The sequence below is a fragment of the Argopecten irradians genome, chromosome 3 (genome assembly GCF_041381155.1).
Source record: "Argopecten irradians isolate NY chromosome 3, Ai_NY, whole genome shotgun sequence".
Taxonomy (NCBI): Eukaryota; Metazoa; Mollusca; class Bivalvia; order Pectinida; family Pectinidae; genus Argopecten; species Argopecten irradians.
Genome location: NC_091136.1, coordinates 65,801,493 through 65,821,677, shown reverse-complemented (window position 1 = coordinate 65,821,677; position 20,185 = coordinate 65,801,493). Strand labels below are relative to the sequence as shown.

The following is a 20,185-nucleotide window of genomic DNA, read 5'->3' as shown; positions in this document are numbered from 1 at the left end:
GTAGGAAATATCCGTACAGTACATCCCAAGTATAAATTCCATAGTCACAAACACACGAAGTGTAGTAAAGTAATCCGAATTAAAATAGCTGATCCTGAGATACGTGGAGTAAGTCCCAAAATTTCATGTATTCTCTCTTTTCTTCACGTGCACCCCCTTTTATACCACTTTCATACTATGATCTAATTGGCTAAAACCTCGCTCCTTCCATATTCATTCTCACGTTCATTGGCTGAATCTTAATATGATTACGTATTTCTACCTTCTTCCATCACCCTCCCAACCTAACTCTAATTGGCTGGCCGGAGTGACCACTACCTAGATTTAGCTTTCTGTTACTATTAATACGAACACCTTATGCAACCTGTCCATCAAACTGGACCCTAATACACAGCCCTAGTCGTAAACAACTCCTTATATGGAAAACGGAATGCGGTGCCTTAGCTCCCTTATACGTAACGACCCTAGATGGGCACGTGCACGTGGCAACCTGGTCCCTAACTGTCCTATGTATGTATATATACACTATACATACTGCACATATATAAACTAAAACTATCAACTAAATAGTATAAAACTGTTATTTTACAACACAAATAAACTTTAACTTGAACAACTAATAAAAACTAAGCGTGACATAAATTTCCACGCTACAATTGTTTATTTATTAGTTTATATACCATCCCTCTTCATACCCTTATCCCCCTTTACCTTCTTCCCCCTCCCCATCTGTTTTTTTCTTACCCCCTGCCCCCTTTCCATAAATATTAATAAACAACAATGTAATTTCTAGTGTATGAGAGGAAAATGCCAGAATGGAAGGAGTAATGTGCATGTATATGTGGCAAATGAGTCTTTGTTGAAACATTGTTTGGAAAATAAAAAAAATGCAGACTGTTCAATAAATTTTAATTTAAAATTCAACATTTAATTTAATACAGAACGTCATGCACTCGGATTCCATAAGTAAATGGTCTGCATTTAGGATTTTCATATCTTTAATAAAAACACATTAACGAAAAAACCTTAGAAACGATTTTCACAAAAGTCACATGTTAACAAAATGTTTTCAAAACGACGTTATCCTTGATATTTGAACTTTAAATCGGGAAAGTTATATTTTCTAATGTACAATTGATTCATCGGACAACGTTATCTGGTGTTGGTGATTACCTTCTGTTATTCTAATTCTAATCACATAGAAAGGATTTGACTTATTGAGAACTGAGGCATTACAAGACCAAACTAACCGTGTTTTACAAAGTAATTACATAATGCTTGTAGAATGCCTTCACATGCCTATATCTTAAAGGTGATGATGATATTATGATGTTTTTCAGCAGAATTACATTATGCCTTTATAGTATTCATACAACAAAAGTTTTGATAACATCCCTTCATATTCTAAAATATATTTTTGTTGCTCATGTACAATGTATGGAAGTAATTTTCAAAGTGTAACATATCGCTTTCTTTCAAATATTTTACCAAGATCCACTCTCTATTGAATACGTACCTATATCCATTCTGTTTGGAATACGAACCAATAATTACTCTCTTTAGAATACGTACCAAGATCCACTCTCTTTGAAATACATATCAAGAACAACTTTCTTTGTATTACGAACCAAAAATTACTCTATTTAGAATATTTGGTACCCATACTCTTTGGAAAACGTCCAAAGAACCTCTCTCTTTCGAATATGTACCAAAAACCACTCTCTTTGGAAAACGTCTCAAAAATCCCTCTATTTTTAATATGTATCAATTACCACTCTCTATTTATTATCTACGAAGTATTGCTCTCTTACGAATACATACAAAGATCCTCTTTCTAATATTTACGATGCATCGCTCTCTTTTGAAAACGTATAAAGAACCACTCCCTTTGGATGTGTACCAAAAACTTCTGTCTTTGTAATACGTATAAAGTATCACTTTCTTTCGAGTATGTATATAGAACAACTTTCTTTCAAATACAAACCAGGAACCACTCTCTTTGGAATACGTACCTAGATCCACTCTCTGTTAAATATTTATCTTGCATCACTCTCTTTCGGAAACGTCCTAAGAATCACTCTCTTTGGAACACATACCAAAATTCACTCTCTTTGGAATACATACCAAAATTCACTCTCTTTGGAATACATACCAAGATTCACTCTCTTTGGAACACATACCAAGATTCACTCTCTTTGTAATACATACCAAGATTCACTCTCTTTGGAATACATACCAAGAGCCATTCTCCTTGGAAGCATAAACGAAGAAATGACAGGGCTTTCCAACTTCGCACACAATTTCACTCTGGTCTGGCAAAGTCGGATCCACAAATTTGTTGTTCTGGAAATAAAAGTTCCATGCTAATGATTTTTTGCATGGCTACCCATGACGTCACATCGCTAACGCAATTACTATATTTTTGAGAACTTTAAACTTGATTACTTTAAAAGATACAAAAACGGGATTTGCATTGAAAATATTACGCAATCTTCATTTATGGAAAATTGTCATGCACTCAAAAAAATTTCGAACTTATTTCAAAATGGTGGAAAATCATAGTAGTAAAATTGCAATAAAACGTTGAGATATGAGAGAAAAATTCTCTTTCATACGTGGTTATGAAGGATAGGGATATTCTACCCTCGGTAAGCCTCGGGTTTACAACATTTGTGGCCCTCGGTAGAATATCCCTATCCTTTGTATCCACATATGAAAGAGTCTTATAATATTTGATGGAGAGTCCATGTCATACATACTTTAAACCAATTACAAGATTATGTTAACAATGTACAATTAGATAATTAAGGCATTTGTCAACCTCATGAAATCAGCAAATGAACAGATTCTATTAATTTTTTTGACCATACACAACTTACAGTTTGTATATGTGTACCCCAGGGATCGACTCCATCTGTAACAAAACACGTGGTATATCAGTGCAACCAGCTATTACATTGGTATTACCCTCCCAGATGACATAAATTAACTTCGACATCTGAACTATAAATCTGATATAGTTCTAAAGAACTCGTATGGTTTAAACGTCATTACACATTTCATAGCATTGGTGTTATGACCGGTTTCTTCTGCAAAAGATTCCCCTTGCGGTAGTAATTTTCGATTTTACTTTTGCATTTTTGTTTGTGATTTGTGTTTGATGTGGAGAGATACAAATTAATTCTTTTTCCTTTACCTTTTTACGAAATTGGTTGCATCAGATTTTTTCTGTGAAAGGTGTATCCTAGTATGAAATTTGATGTTATTCCCTATCTATAACATCGGTTCCACTAAAATATGTACCTATCACCTACCTGTGTTTAAAATTCACTCTTTTTTAGGTTTAAATGTAAGGGTTTTTTAAAGGCGTTTATTTAATAACCTTACTTTTGATGAGAATTATTACTTACGTTTGAATTCATACTCCACGTTGAAACAGTTTGTATCTGTTGCATGCGTTTGACTGTAAAGCATAAGTATAATGCAGGATATACATCTTCACTTCTATTAATTATACGAATCGTATTATTTTGTTAGACAAATCGATTTTCAAAAGCATATTTTTTTGTCAATAGAAATGTAGTCTGAACATTTTGCAAGTTAGCAAACAAAAACAAAAGTATATATGTTCTGTTGGGAGGTTTTCTACCATGACTTTTCTATCATTTTCCTTCCAAATTGCGTGTATTTGATTAAAACGTGAGTTTTAAGATCTACATATATTTACACTACATTATTAACCATTCTATCCTGCATATGTGACTTACTCGGTCGACTTGGCTACTTGCAGACAGATATGGAGTTTAGGATCAGCGTTAGATTGTGCTGTTATCTTTACATCAAAACGGTAGATGTTGGGAATGCCAGCAATTTGTGGATCGGCAGGGCTAGAAATGCTTATTGTTACTTTGCCAGGAGGCAAAACTGTTTTTACCAATGGCGCTGAGCTATAAAAATGAAGAAAAATACAAAAGAACAAATTTTAATAATTTTTTTTCAACTTTCAAATGTAGTGCGATTACTTTTCCCTACTAATGTTTTTATTTCAGTGTCTTCAATCTATAACTTGAATGGCTACTCTGTAGTATAAACAATAGGAATACGTACCTCATACCCAAGTCAGGTGATGTATATACTGACAATATACACGGAGACCTCATGTATGTGTTTCGCTCGCATTTTATAAGATCTCCACCCTCTGGCGTTGGAGGAACGAATTTCGGCTGTTGTAAAAAAGATAATAAATGAATTTATTTGTTCAAATGAATCTACAACTCAATATCATATATGGAGATCGATTTAATCGTAAACAGATAAAGATAAAATTTACCAACAACATATCGCTTTCCATTGTTATATATAACGTTAGTATTCTATAAAACATGTTGAACATAATTTTTGAAGCTATATATGTCAAAATACGTATTTACCAGAAAGATTGTAAACATTATGGTAAGTTTATATATTGGTTATACATAATATATCTACGTACATTTGGTGGTCCATAGGAGGTAGGGCCTGTAAGTATACAAGTAACAAATATCCGATGTTATGTACAACCACTTATTTTCGCTTGCAAGAAATTTTCACGATTTCTCGGAATTTGCTCAGTCTAAAAAATGATACGAGAAATGTTGAGAAATGGAGGAATTACATATACACTTGAAGTCAAATCGCAAACATTTAAAACTGCTAAAATTTAATTTTTCCATTTTTAATTAAAATCGCGGAAAATTTAACACGCATCAATAACCGGCTATAGTATTCACAAAGCTACTTGGCAAGTTAGTTCAATTTAATCGGCATGTGAGGAAGAAAACAAATATATAGCTATAATGTATCGAAACCATCCATGCCAGTCTTAAATGTTATTATAAGATCACTTCAAAACGCTTACACTTCGTAAAGGTGTGGATAAACTGGCTGGTCAACGAATTGTAAACTTTAATTTAGTGCTATCAATTTAGGAATACTCCGAATTCTCCGTTGTGCAATATATGTGTTAAAATTAGAACTATCGATATGGATAAAAGTATTATCATTAATGATTAATTTGAATAGATTTGTTTTATGTTATGGAGATATAACACAGAAAAACTACTACAGATAATCTCTTCAGAATCCAACATTAATTTTGGACTTTCTTTTCAATGACGTCACTACGCCGTTGTCTCAGCCAATCAAAAACGACGTCACAAATGTCGACACCATTTATTCCTTTATGGGCTGTTAAAGTAACTGTTTAAGCCAATAACGATGCTCGCTAAAATCACAATTCAATTAGATGTACTATTGATTGGACTGTTCTCTTATTCAGTAATCAGGCAGTAGAGCGCTTTAAACAATAATATTGATCAACTTAATTTCCATTTGATCACATATTGAGTCAAAGACTCTTCTCACATATGGTTTGAACACATAACATAGTTATTGATAGTTTCTTTGCAATTAATTTTGAGTATAATCGCTTGCCAGCGGAACTATTGTAGATATGATACACAGAAAACAATCCTTGTGTGATTATACGATAATATAGCAATTATTCCGCTAGTGTTTTGAATTCACAGAATTCAGTAAAACCGGGAATCTACACCAGCCGCGAAATTTCCCCGTGTATAATTAATTAATGAATTGGCTTGTAAGATCATCAACCTATAACGTGATATGTATATATATACATAAAACATATACCGCTGTCCTTCCTCTGACTTTCCGGATTGTGAAGAAGCCATTTAAGTGCTAGTGTTATCCTTATTCTGGCTAAACAGAACTAGACACTATTTGTCTGTTATACAAACCCTGATAGTCGGGACCAGACAACATTTGATTTGTCTGTTATACTAACCCAGACAGTCGGGAACAGACAACATTTGATTTGTGTGTTCCACTGACCCCGACAGCCGGGAACAGACAACATTTCATTTTTGCGTTATACTAACCCAGACAGTCGGGAACAGACAACATTTGACCTGTGTGTTATACTAACCCTTAAAGTCGGGAACAGACAACATTTGATTTGTGTGTTCCACTGACCCCGACAGCCGGGAACAGACAACATTTCATTTTTGCGTTATACTAACCCAAACAGTCGGGAACAGACAACGTTTGACCTGTGTGTTATACTAACCCTGGCAGTCGGGAACAGACAACATTTGACATGTGTGTTATACTAACCCTGGCAGTCGGGAACAGACAACATTTGACATGTGCGTTATACTAACCCTGACAGTCGGGAACAGACAACATTAGACCTGTGTGTTATACTAACCCCGACAGCCGGGAACAGACACCATTTCATTTTTGTGGTATACTTACCCTGACAGTCGGGGACAGACAACATTTAATTTGTAATATACTAACTCTGGTAGTCGGGAACAGACAACATTTAATTTGTATTATTCTAACTCTGGCAGTCGGGAACAGACAACACTGGATTTGTGAGTTATACATACTTTGGCAGTCCGAACCAGAAAAGCCTTTCGAACATAAACATGTTTTTGATCCTTTTGTCCCTACACATATCCCATTAGGGGCAACACATAACGCACTGCAACCTGGAGATAAACAAGTACATGTTTTGATACGTTTAAGATAGTTGTGACTTTATTTTATCTCTATTTTATACCAAAGACTTATGAATACTTATCAATGTTAACAGTTCTCTGTTCAATGACTCCATTTAGTGGTGTGCCTTATACTTTACTCAATTCTTCCATTAACTAAATATTCCACCACTTTTTTGTTACAGTATAATCCTTTATAAAAATATTGAACAATGTATTCATTTGCTTTTGCTGTTGTTAGAAGAGTTTCAACGACCACTCATTCTATGATGAAATTTGTTGGCTCTTATGTGTTTGTCGGTCAGTATAAAGAAAGAAAGTATTACTAATTACTTGTACAAAGCCTTCCAAACGTTCTCTTACATATGCTGTATTTTAACATAAACACTAAAATTAATTATTTTCTCTCCCTTATTGAAAAATGATAAAAATCGAAATAATGATGCCTCTGTGTTTTACCTTACTCCTAAAGAAACAGATCTTCTCGAGGACAATTTAGACAAGAATACTCACTGCACCCAGCGGCGGAAGGATTTGCTGTACACGGATCGACTGGAGAGCTGGAATGCACTGTAAGTTATATAACGTTTAGGTTATATTCTATGTTGGCAAACAGGTGACAAGAAAATTATGTTTGGTTATGTAGAATGTAAAAATACGTTAGGCGAAAAATAAGATTTTTCTTAAAATGCTTTTGTAAAATATTCATGCTGGTACAGAACGAGAAATTAATTTTATTAGGTATAGTTACAAAAAAATATGTAGGATGAAAAATATTTTTCTCAACGTGAGTAAGTAATAGGTTTCCATGACATTGTGAAAGTTTTATACTCCATACTTATTTTTATTCTACAGTATAGAAATAATTTCATCGTCGAAATTATCCAATATGGACAATAATACTTCAAGAACCTTACCATATTTTTTTATTTATCTTTTCAACGGTTTTGCCTCAATACATAAATACATTACCCGCACAATCATTGCCGGAGTAGCCATCTTGACAATGACACGTGTATCCTCCAGTAACATCCTCACATACACCATGAGACCCACACGGGTCAGGCCGACACGTGTCCAAAACTGTACCATAAACATAACACATGTCAACATAAATAATAAAGAGATTCATGCACCATTGTCATGGTTTATATTATACAAATAACACATTTCACCATACGTCGTAAAAAGATTTATAGAAAATGATATGATTGATATAATTTGATATTATTATATGTCAACAGCTAACTTAAAATACCAAACAAATACCAAAATAATGTATTTTTAGGATATTATACATCTCTGAGATAAATGTAATAATTACAGGGATTTATATGAGAAAAATGTTTTGTACATTATACAGATTATAACTGTATGGATGGAGCGAAAGCGCTCACATAACTATATATATATATATATATGTGTGTGTATAAAAAATAAATGTCAACGACTTTTCTCTTGTACATTCACCATTTCATGATGGCTCTTCAGGAATATATGTGTGTATATAGATATGTCGTTTCTTTAACATACAACTATGTTAAAAACAAACCTCTAATGTGTATATTAATTACAAGAAAAGCATTGGCCAAAGAACGTCATCACGAAGAATGCAGCGTTTGGGCAATGAAGTTCGCAAAGGATTATTTACTCAGTGTTTCTTAAAATGGAACTCGTAATTTTTATGTTTCCTGCCATTCGTAGTTAATACGAAGACATCAAAAGAGGTAGTGATCGTATGAGAAAAGTTCTAAATAGTAATCTGGAACGAATCTATGTTTCTAAGTGTCACACTCGTCGTTGCGGGATTTGTAAGTACATTATAGAAGGCAGTGAAATAATATTAAAAACTGGTTTTACTTTCAAAGGAAAAAATATGAATTGTACATGTAGTACCGTAATATATGTAATGATTTGTGGTAAATACTCTGAGTCTTATATCGGTCACAGAGTACAGAGTTACATACAAGAATGACAGTGCACAGACAAAAAATACGGACTGATCATCTACGATTTTTACCTGTAAGCAAACATATAAATAATGTACTTGAATGTTCAATAGGAAAGTACAAAAGCCTTTATATCAGATGAATGATGCAGGGTTTTTTCCTCCAATATGGCCGCCATGACGTCATACTTCAAAAGTTTAAAACAGTTATAAGTCAAAAACCTTTTGAGATACAGCATAATGTTATATGCGTTATGTAAATCGTATAACAGACTAACTTTTTCTTATGTATCGCAATAAGGTCAAAAGTCAAATAAAAAGTTTAGCTATAGGGTAAACTGTCACCAATTTTATTTTCTTTGATTTTGCAAATTCCTTTTACAGCTCCATGCAGAATGTCATTCTGATGAATTTGATGTTTTTATTTCTCGGTAGCAGTTCCGGTTATGGTTTTATGGCATTTTGAAAAAAAAACCTTTGATCTTTGCCTGATTCCCGCCAAATTGTTTAACATAGTATTGTGATTTTGTTTACGCTTTACAATTGAAACGGAAAGACAAGGGATAAAAACTATTTCAGACTATTAAAGCCATATATCTGATGTGCAATATGGCCGCCATGACGTAAAAGCTAAAAACACAAAAACAGTTATAATTCAAAAAGTACAAAACGTATCTAAAACCTGAAGATATTTTGTTATAGAGAATTTCCATACTTCAATCTCTTTCATTCCATGCTAATACAAAATATGTCTCATTAAAAAGCTCGCTAGAGGTAAAAGTTTACGAATGGTTTCTATTTTTAGTTTGTATTTTTTTTAATTATTATTTTTTCCAGATTTTTTGCATTAAATCGATGCAGTATGTACTCCTGATAATTTATATCTTCAGATTTAAGGTCGGTTTACTGATTATTCTTTTGGACGTAATTAATGTTTTATAAAGGAGTTTTTGACAATTTCGGCAATTATATTTTAAGGAATTTCTCCGATTTCAATGGTCCGATCAAAACCAAACCCACACAAAATGTTCCCTATGTAACCACTATATAATCATGCTAATATGGTGTCGATTAAAATTCAAATATGGGCGTTATAACGTCACTTCTGGTTTAATCTAGACAGTCATAGTTCGTTAACCATTTAGTCAATTTCTTTAGTTTTTTTTCTATAATATGTAGAATAGTATATGGGGAAAGTTTGTAAATGTACACTTTCCTCTAAAATGTCAACTTCCCGTTGATCATGGACTCATATTGCAAAATCGTCGTTTTCAGTGAAAATTGATTGAATATAAATGAAAACCTTGATTCCATTCAATATTTTCAGTTTTTAACTTACCTGGCAATGATGGCATTGTAAACTAAGTACAGTAAAAAGCCCACTTCTAATTGTTTTTACTTTTTGTATATATTTTTCGTCCGATAGGATTTTTTCTATTTATGATATATATATAGATTTGATAATATAAAGTTATTACCATTATCGCAATATATGCCCACGTATCCACTTGTGCAAACACATTCAAAATGTAGTCCAAGAGACCTACATGTGCCGCCAAATTTACAAGGGTTAGGATCGCATTTATCTGGAGCTGGAAATAAAAACACTTCGTTTCCATAAAACTTGATTACTCTTTTTAGCTCACAAGGTCAGCTGATGGTACATATAGCAGGTCCATTAAAATTAATAGTATATAAATGTTTTATTTGTTGATAGGTTATTGAGGGCGATATGATCACTTGAAATCATTAATCATTTACAATTCACAAAAGGGTTTTGGAGGAATAACATCTTTTCATTATGCAGGACAGAGATAACCTTTAGCGGAACTAGTAGTGATGATCTTCTGTAAATGGAAGCGAGAAAACAAATTAATAAATAGGATATTCCTTGTTTCTTGATGAATTCCAGTAATATTTCTTTTCATGAGGTGGAAACTATGATAGTTTTCACTCGTGATATCCTCTATATTATACCATTAAGACACTGTCAGGTTTTCAAGAATTATTTTACAGCTAGGAAATGTTTTTTCAACATAAAAAAGTTCCCGTCGGTAGACGACACCTCTATGACGCTCCAAACATATTTATCTACATATGGAGACGAGGCGACTAAAACCGATAAAAGACCAAATATGTACGACGTCAATGATATAAATTGGGAGAGGTTCAGAATTTTGGTAAATGATTTATGTACATCAAATGACTTTATGATAATGCAATAGGAGCAGTGCTTATAAATCTAACACCCTAACTACAAGGCCAAGTATATATGTGTTTGTTATGAAACATGTAAATATTTGAATAAATCAAATAGTGATAGGAAAGTTATAACAAATCCTAAAGACTTAATAATTTAACAGCGGTGTCATACAGGTACTATCATACAAATATATACAAAACGCCATGTCACAGCAACCATTGAATTTTTCCCACGAACCAATTTACGAAAACTCGTGTGCATTTTGTAACACTATGTCAGCGAACATATAAGATAAAAAATGAAAAAAAAAAAAAAAAAAATCAAAAGCCCCCATGGGTCTGTGCTATGGATCATTTAATGTTGCCCTCCAGAGATGTATATCAGAGTTTCCTTTTTTGTCCAAAACTATATCAAATTAACGTTATCGTATTATCAAAAGTACCCATTTTTCACAAATTTGACTGAACATTTGTAGCTTTAACAATTAAAGTATTTTTCTATAGTGTTTAAACAAAAAAAGGCCAAATTTGGAGACATATCTTTAACAATATCAAATTTTCACCGAAGTTGTACACCCACTTCCGATTCTTGTACACCAAAAATATTTCATTATTGAAATAAAAAAGTATGATGAAACTTCAGTGATGTAATCATGCATATGTTTGAAATAAATTATATTGTTTTCTTAATTAATTATAAGGGCCCAAACGAAGTGCGAAGCACTTCAAAGGTAACAAATACATGAAAATAAAAAACACGATCTTCAATACTCAATCCTAGATACTGACAGCTTCAGTTTGCGGACACCATTTTGTTTAACCCTATAAAAATCCTATCCGCATGAATGCGATGCTATGAAATAAGATCATTATATAATCGAGAGGTCCAAACGCTCTTATGTTCCGACGAATGTAAACTTCATCCGGTAGAAGCTCAGTGCTATTGCTCAAACTTGAAAGAGTTCAATCAGCTGACCAAAAACGGAATATTTGTGACTGAAATAAAAAAAATCTTTTCAAATGGGATTTGGGAGAAGGAAAGAGTGTGAATATATGAAGAAAACATAAACAGAAAATTCGGCTCCGTTATTTCCATAAATTGCACTTTTTAACATTGCATAATTAATGGTTACTGAAACATCTGGCTGCGCCATTTAAGGCCTTGCCAATAGTCAAATTTGTAAAGTTGTAGTATTTACATTACGTTTTTTAAAAATTGTCCTTCCGGCAGATCACAACTTTACCGATTTCAGTTTTTCTTAAATTTTCATCTTCTTTTGTTGACATTAATTAAATAATTAAATTTCTGAAAGAATTATTTTGTTATCAATATATCATTTATTCTCATATCATATTTATGATTAAGGTTGTAATGCAAAATGTTTCATATACGTGGTTTTATTATACAACTTAAGAATATTGTGGTTACCTAGTGGTCTAGTAATTATCAGATATCCCTAATGGAATGTCTCCTATACGGGGAACCCCGGGTATACACCCTGCTAGTACAGGGAACCCCGTCTATACATCCTGGTAGTTGAGGGAACCCCTGTGTTAGTATAAATAGGGATGCCTTAGTCTACTCAGGGAGCCAGTCGAAACAAAGAAACAGTAAATGTGCTAGAGTGTGTAACATTGGATCTGTAACTATTGTACTGATATATACTGTTGGATTAAAACAATTTGAATTTTGTATCAGCGTGTTGGGTTTTCATTCAATCAGGAACTATTCTTCTTACAGGCCCACATTTATGTATGTAACGGGTCTCATGCGTTACCCTTTGGTGAGACATCTGGACACCCTTTGATGGCGACGTTTAGGCTGGACAGGTTTTTTTATACCACTACTACCTGAGAGAAATAGCGTTACATTTCCATGATATATTATTATAGTAATAAAAATACTGTTCAAGGTATCTTCATAATTCCAACTGTTCTGAAATCAGAAAGATTTTTTAATGGTCCAACAAAATTAATATATTGTAACGTACTTACTTTTGGAGAAAATCAACTTTTTGTCTGTTCTCCCCGACGCAAATATTCCCTTTTGCCATACTTGGAAGGTCTTTATCACTACGGCGTTTATTCCAGTTGAAAACAAGCGTTCTGACGCTCTTCAACTAAGCGAATTTAAACGCAACAAAAGAAGCGGAACAACACCAATAAACAGTGCATTTTCAGCACTAATATCGACATTAGTCGGGCATTGTTTTTTGAGTATTTCCATTTTGTTTCAGTGATGTTACCAGTGCACATTGTAGATAATTATTTTAACTATTTGTGAAGGCGCGTATATATTTCCCATGGTAGTAAATGGAAGTACACTCTCATTCGGTTTAGTGAATGAATCTTTTCATGATCATCAAAGAAGAATGGTTAGTATCTTACAATAGGCTACAAGTTCAATTTTGATGCTCTACATGGAAAGCCGCGATGACTCGGTAAAAACTTTTTCATCTCGGCTTTCCTTAGTATCACACCAAACTAAACCTTGTATTGTACTTGTATATCCGCGTACATATGCGAGTACTAAAAGCAAACATCTTGATATATCTTTGATCAAAAGAATTTCAAATGTTACCATAAACAGTTAAGTAGTTCATATACAAATGTATATATATTTAAATTATCAAACAGTGTCTCTACAAAATTTTCCTTGTCAGTACCCCCTAGGTCTCGCTGGAAATCTGCGTTTGTGCATTCATTATTTACATAAATCAGTTATTAAAACCAATCAGTTATTTAATTTAGACTTATAATACGCATGTCATTTAAAAGTTTTGAAAACATTTTGATATGCACGTGTATATTGTGACGTTTCAAATGGCTGCTCGCATTATTCAATTGAAAAAAAAAGAATTCTTAATTATAAAAAATTGGTTAGTTTATGGTTATTATTGTTATATATGTGATATGAGCAAGAAAACATAGTTTTAGACCAAGAAGGGAACCCTAGTATACACCTGATCGGGAGGGCAACGTTATAAGACTCTTTCATATGTTGATATGAAGGATATAGGGATATTCTACCCGAGGGTCACAAAATGTTGTAAAGCCCGAGACTTGGAATATCCCTATACATCAGATCCACGTATGAAAACTTTTTTTCATACAACCACATTTATTTGCAATTTTACTACTATTTTTCTTCGCCATTTTGATATGAATTAAAAAAAACACAACTGCAAGTCCATTCTCCATACATGAAAATTGCATGATATTTTAACGGAAATTTCGTTCTTTGTACCTTTTAAAGTTAATCCTAGTTTCTGAAAAAAAAGAGTTAAAATTGTATCTAAAACTAGTCATTTTGTTGACGCTCTGACGTCACGAGGCTTTATTGCATGGGTAGGCATGCAATACAGCCTCGGGCGACATGAATATATTGCCCTAGACCAGCCAGTATTACAAGTATGAGAGAAAAAATCATCCATAGCACAAGCCCCTGGGGTCATTTGAAAGTTTTAACAGGGCTGTATCTCCATTTGCCCACTTTTTATAATCTGATAATTAGTAGAATGTTATGACAAGGATCATAGTCTTTTTCAAAGAAGTAAACCAGGATTTACCTGTGTTTTATAACATGGAAACATCTATCAATATGTTACTCTTTTTGTAATCTCAGTTATGTTCTTGATATTTTTATGTTAATTGAACACACCAAACATAAAATTAATATTTGGTACTTACTTCAAAAGATATTTCTATCTTTTTTGGCAAACATATAATATATACATACATACAACTACATTAAACTTGAATTAAAAAGCTATCTAGCTATAAAATTACTGTTTTTCTGGGAAAATTGCATGTTCAAACTATCCGGAGATTTATTGTATATCAAGTTAACAAAATTTCAAAATCATCAAAACTTTGAACAATTTCGCATTGTTCTTCAGTTATAGTATAACATTCGCATTCTCTCAAACAATTTGCAGTCTGCAGAAGTCTGATTGAGTAACTGTTTTATGTGAACATTTTGAAAGTATGTCCTCTGATAATCAACTTATCTTTTTAATGAATTGTGATGTTTTACAAGTTAGTCGTGCTAAATATATCTTTTTAGCGATGAGGAGAAGGCGATCTCTATAGTAATCTTAAAGATGCTCCACCGCTGACAAACGGTATTTTTTCACTATAAAAAACAGGAGCAGACAATATAGTATTTTTCTTCAGTTACAAAAATAACTTACTTTACACCATTACCACTATTGAAAAGTTTGAGCTTCTAATTTTACGTCAAGTTAAAAATATGAAAAATAATTAATTGCATCCCGAAAAAATTCTGTGACACTATATCCTATATGGAATGAAGTACTGATTGCGCATGCACCAAAGGCGAAATCAATTATTTTATATAATTTTTGTGTTAATTAGGCATATATATACACGATTAAACACCAATTATTGTTCATATGATTAATATCATTTATACTCTGTCGGCGGTGGAGCATCTTTAACTTGTTATAACTTTAATTGATAATGTTGTTTTATTCACATATATTGTCCATAATTTCAGTACATTTGTGTCTCGTAAGCCAATGAATGGCTGGGCATTTTTACAGCTGAAGACTATTTTTAATTGTATATGTTGTGTAAAAATATGTGATATGTTAATAAATTATATATTATGTAGAAATGCTTAGGTTTTTTATAGTGTGATAAAAGTGATGCGCATTGATATATATATAATACATGTATTATCAAATTTTGCAAAAAGTTTTGCAGGTTACCGTAAGAAAAAGATATATCTATTAATCCAAATATTACATTATGATTATAAAGTATATTTATTCTATTAATATCTCATACTTAGTAATTATTTCATGGAGGATATTTTAGCGACCATCTGGATGTTTCCAAAAAATATCATCCTTGATGAAAAATAGCTGGATTTTCTCAATGTCTAACATACAAATATATACAGTATGTTCGACTTTCTTGTTACTGTAGAATTGCTATACAATGTTATATATAATGTACTATATGGAATACAACTGTATATGATATAATTACTTAGATACGTGTATATTTACATGTGTATTGTTACATGTATCATCCTATAGAATTGAACGGTTTCTTGTGATATATTCTATATAGAGCTACATAAGTACACATGCCAACATTACAAGCATTATTGTCTTGATTGGGTTCTCCTAATAACGACAGATGTAGAAGTTTTTATGATTTTAACTAATTCTTGAAATTGAAACAGTTTGTAAAAAAATGTGCTCTTCCTGTGACACTTCTCCTAAAACTTGGATGCAATTTTGTTCTTTATTCTTATCTCAGTGTTGAAATTTATAAAGATGTAACATATGAATTATTATGCATAATTGTCTGTCAAAATGCATAAAATATACATAGTACTGCACTGTATATATATATATATCTATTTCCCCACATTTGACAAACTATAGGTAGCTCAGGTAAACGAATACAGGTAAGCACAGGTACAAAATATTATGAAACTGACTATAATTGGTTTTCCATTGTTCTCCTATACCAACACTTTTCTTTGTTCTCTAAAAAGTGGGCAAATGGAGAACACACCAAAGGGAGTATACATGTTGTCTGTCATAGTACTACAAAATGCACCTAGGTTTTGTTAAATTGTTTTGCGGACAAAATTCAATTGTAGCTGTAACAGGTCCTGTTAAGATTTACAAGATGTGTTAAGATCAGTTTGGAAAATGTATGCGCATCATTAGCATTAAAATTAGAAAGATCTACTTTCTTTTATGTTAGAGAAGAAAATGCTTGCAACAAGCGCACGAAGAAAAATGGACTTGACCTTAGTCAGCATTATCCTTTGTATACAAAGTCAATAACAAATTGCTTATTAATAAGAATGACCAAGATAACAAATTATTCTCAAGGGTGAAAGTCACACAACAAAAACATTCTCAAGGCTGAAAGTCACACAACAAAAACATTCTCAAGGCTGAAAGTCACACAACAAAAACATTCTCAAGGCTGAAAGTCACACAACAAAAACATTCTCAAGGCTGAAAGTCACACAACAAAAACATTCTCAAGGCTGAAAGTCACACAACAAAAACATTCTCAAGGCTGAAAGTCACACAACAAAAACATTCTCAAGGGTGAAAGTCACACAACAAAAACATTCTCAAGGGTGAAAGTCACACAACAAAAACATTCTCAAAGATGAAAGTCACACAACAAAAACATTCTCAAAGATGAAAGTCACACAACAAAAACATTCTCAAGGGTGAAAGTCACACAACAAAAACATTCTCAAGGGTGAAAGTCACACAACAAAAACATTCTCAAGGGTGAAAGTCACACAACAAAAACATTCTCAAGGGTGAAAGTCACACAACAAAAACATTCTCAAGGGTGAAAGTCACACAACAAAAACATTCTCAAGGGTGAAAGTCACACAACAAAAACATTCTCAAGGGTGAAAGTCACACAACAAAAACATTCTCAAGGGTGAAAGTCACACAACAAAAACATGGATTTTGAACTGATTGAAACACGTTATACATCTTCTTTCAAAACTTCACAGTAAATTAAATAGTAAGATCATTCAAATACTTAAAGTAATTAAAAATAAAAGAATTACACGTGTAACGTTACCAAACAAGATAGCATCAGTACCTATATCACACGTGGTCCCCGCGTAACCTGCCCGACACATACACACAAAAGACGTTTTATCGCCATTTGTCACACACTCGGCACCGTTTTTACAAGGTTGTATTTCACACGGGTCTACAAAAACAAGTGAATAAAGCAGTAAAGGTAACAAAATAATTTACGTTTCTTAATACAAACAACAACCTTATATCCATTCAATTTAGTTCTACACTGTGTCGATTAGAGTAGATGAATAAGGGAATGAAGATATTTAAAAAATATTCTACATCAAAAACAGAAGAAGGAAACGGTCCGGCTCCCATCCACAACGTAAAATAATATTTATCAATAATTTAATCGGAAAACTTAGACACAATAAACGTTTGTATGTGTAACCTCAAACAGATCAAACATTTGTTTTATAACACTTGATTACTCTCCGTAACTTTGTAAGTAACGAGAACAAAAGAATGCATACCCTTTGGTCGGACGATGGCTTCAAAACATTTCATTATAACAGCATTCCTAAGGAATACAGTGTATGGTTAGTATGATTATTTAATCCATCAGTCGATATCATTGGATTCAGTAATCAATTAAAACAAAATGTTGTTTAAATGAAATATCGAGATGATGAGTACATGCGCAACATTTAATAAGAATAATTTTACAATGTGTGATATGTTATACTCGTATATCGATTGGTCGTTCCATTTTACATAAATTGTAAAAGAAAGAAACGGAACTATTACTGTTTCGTCTTACGATCAGATGAAAGATGTTTAAGTTTTAATTGGAAGACTTACACATCGGATGCTGTCAGACAAATTTTCTTACTCCCTATCGATGTATCCTGAAATGAAATATCAACCATCTTCGCTCCACTTTGTATGGTACTGCCATCCTTTAATGAACTGATATGACACCCTGCAGCGGTCGAACTAGTCAGAGATATCCCTGTTATTCCACTAGCAGAAGTGAAGAAAATGAATATTTGATTTAAACCAGAAAATCCACTTCTGTTGCTTAAACCATATCAGTCTGGCTTGCGAAATTAATTTATTTTGTAAGAACAAAATATAAACAAACATTTCATAAATTTGCGAAGAGTTGTGAAAATGTGTACATACCCTGCTGTCGAAGAAAAGGCGTAGATAGGAAAACGGCAATTGGATCCGACCAAACAAGCAATCTCTCCATTAGATGGCCAGTGAAGGAACGCTGGCTTCCCCTTGATGGTAATATAGATATAATGTGTAATTTAGACACCAAGATATTGTTGAACAAATATGTTTAGTCCTCTTAGGTATCATACACAATTACGTGGCTCGATAGCTTTAATGTGACTTGTAATACAATAAAACGTGGAAATGTTAAAAAAAACCCACCAAGCCCATGATTAAATTCTGCCCCGAATATATCTACAGGCATACATTACGGCAATGATATGTATGTTTTTTATTACATTATTTCAGTTTGTTATCTAGGCTTCAATTTCACGTTATCTTAATCCTTTCTATTACATTCACAGCACGCCGTTATATCTTACGTGTACAGTCGTTGAACTGACTCCCACAGGAGCATCTGAAAGTCATAAACAGGTGATATAATTCATTGTGTGGGTATCTTTGTTTATATTACTTTAGGGGATTAAATGTCATTTTTCATGAATCTACCGCAGATTCATGAAAAATGACATTATATATCCATTTTAAAATTATGTAAGACACAGTGGTGCTTACCTCTTGTAAATTGTCATCGAAAAAAGAAATTTGAGATAATCCCGATTCTTTCCCATTAGATATTACATATCTCTCCTAACATTCTGATAACGCAAAGCTCCACCCAATTTAATTTTTTTTACCGCTGATCACATTGTTGATTCTGCGATGAGGTACATGGGTATAAAAATGAACAATCATGAAATAATCCAATCAAAACAGACGTTATATATATCATTTAAGAATCATGAATATATCATGGGTTTTTGATGTACACGTGACATCAAAAGAAAATATCAGTTATAAAATCCAAGGGAACATTAATGAAATTCAGTATCAGTATTACAGTATTCTTTTGAAGGATTAAATGTCACTTTAGTCATCATATGTAACGCTGATTAATAATAATCGCAATAAACCTATCGGCTAGGAGAAATGTCTCTTAAGCCGAGTTGAACATCTGGCAGAGGCAGTAATTAATTTTATACAAAATCCTACAGTCTTTTACACATAACATAGGAAAGCATACCTTTCACTCGGATTATGACGCATCGGGGTAGTGAGTCGAATCTGATAAAATGAAAAGTAAATGTGACAATATGATGTTTTTCTTCTTTTTTTATCACATCATGTGGATATTCATAATTATTGAAGCAAATATAAATGCAAGCATGGGAAACATTTTGATATTTTAAAGTTGTTTAACACCATAAACATTTTCTAAATATTTGGAAAAATGGATACTAGTAATCGTGTTTTATGTACGTTACCCTGCGCTGTCCTGAACCCTCGCACACAGAATGTGGTCGCCAATGTCAGAAGATACAGGGGTCCATAACACCGCCTGACCTTTCGCTCGTGGGTCAACGGAGGATTCGTCAGTCACTGCGGATGTCATTGGCAAGACGCCATCATTTCGTGTGAAGAAAAATGTCGATACGTTGCTGTAAAATGGCAAGGAAGTGATTAAACGTCCATCAAAAGGTTATATAACATGGTACTTGCCGATATAAATACGATATCTATATTTATCATACCTCAAGTGAGAATCCAGCATTGTGATTGGTCGAGAGATATTTGGCATTTCACACTATTTTATGATAGGCTTAGTGGTATTTTTGACGGTGCAAAATATTAACCGCCCAAAA

General features: G+C 32.9%; 1 protein-coding gene across 2 annotated transcripts in view; it reads right to left on the bottom strand.

Moving 5' to 3' along the window:
* The window catches only part of LOC138319375 (fibropellin-1-like), a 90,374-nt gene that overhangs the window by 32,156 nt on the left and 38,033 nt on the right, over positions 1-20,185 (bottom strand). For both annotated transcript variants that reach the window (XM_069262472.1, XM_069262473.1), the window contains 17 exons: positions 19,808-19,981; positions 19,567-19,607; positions 18,866-18,900; positions 18,447-18,547; positions 18,123-18,284; positions 17,795-17,841; positions 17,338-17,451; positions 9,990-10,103; positions 7,536-7,646; positions 7,077-7,133; positions 6,453-6,554; positions 4,493-4,518; positions 4,108-4,223; positions 3,768-3,947; positions 3,411-3,463; positions 2,880-2,914; positions 2,237-2,343 (listed from right to left, as the gene is read on the bottom strand). In XM_069262472.1, coding sequence (XP_069118573.1) covers positions 2,237-2,343; positions 2,880-2,914; positions 3,411-3,463; positions 3,768-3,947; positions 4,108-4,223; positions 4,493-4,518; positions 6,453-6,554; positions 7,077-7,133; positions 7,536-7,646; positions 9,990-10,103; positions 17,338-17,451; positions 17,795-17,841; positions 18,123-18,284; positions 18,447-18,547; positions 18,866-18,900; positions 19,567-19,607; positions 19,808-19,981 — 1,575 coding nt within the window. The remainder of the gene's footprint in view (positions 1-2,236; positions 2,344-2,879; positions 2,915-3,410; positions 3,464-3,767; positions 3,948-4,107; positions 4,224-4,492; positions 4,519-6,452; positions 6,555-7,076; positions 7,134-7,535; positions 7,647-9,989; positions 10,104-17,337; positions 17,452-17,794; positions 17,842-18,122; positions 18,285-18,446; positions 18,548-18,865; positions 18,901-19,566; positions 19,608-19,807; positions 19,982-20,185) is intronic.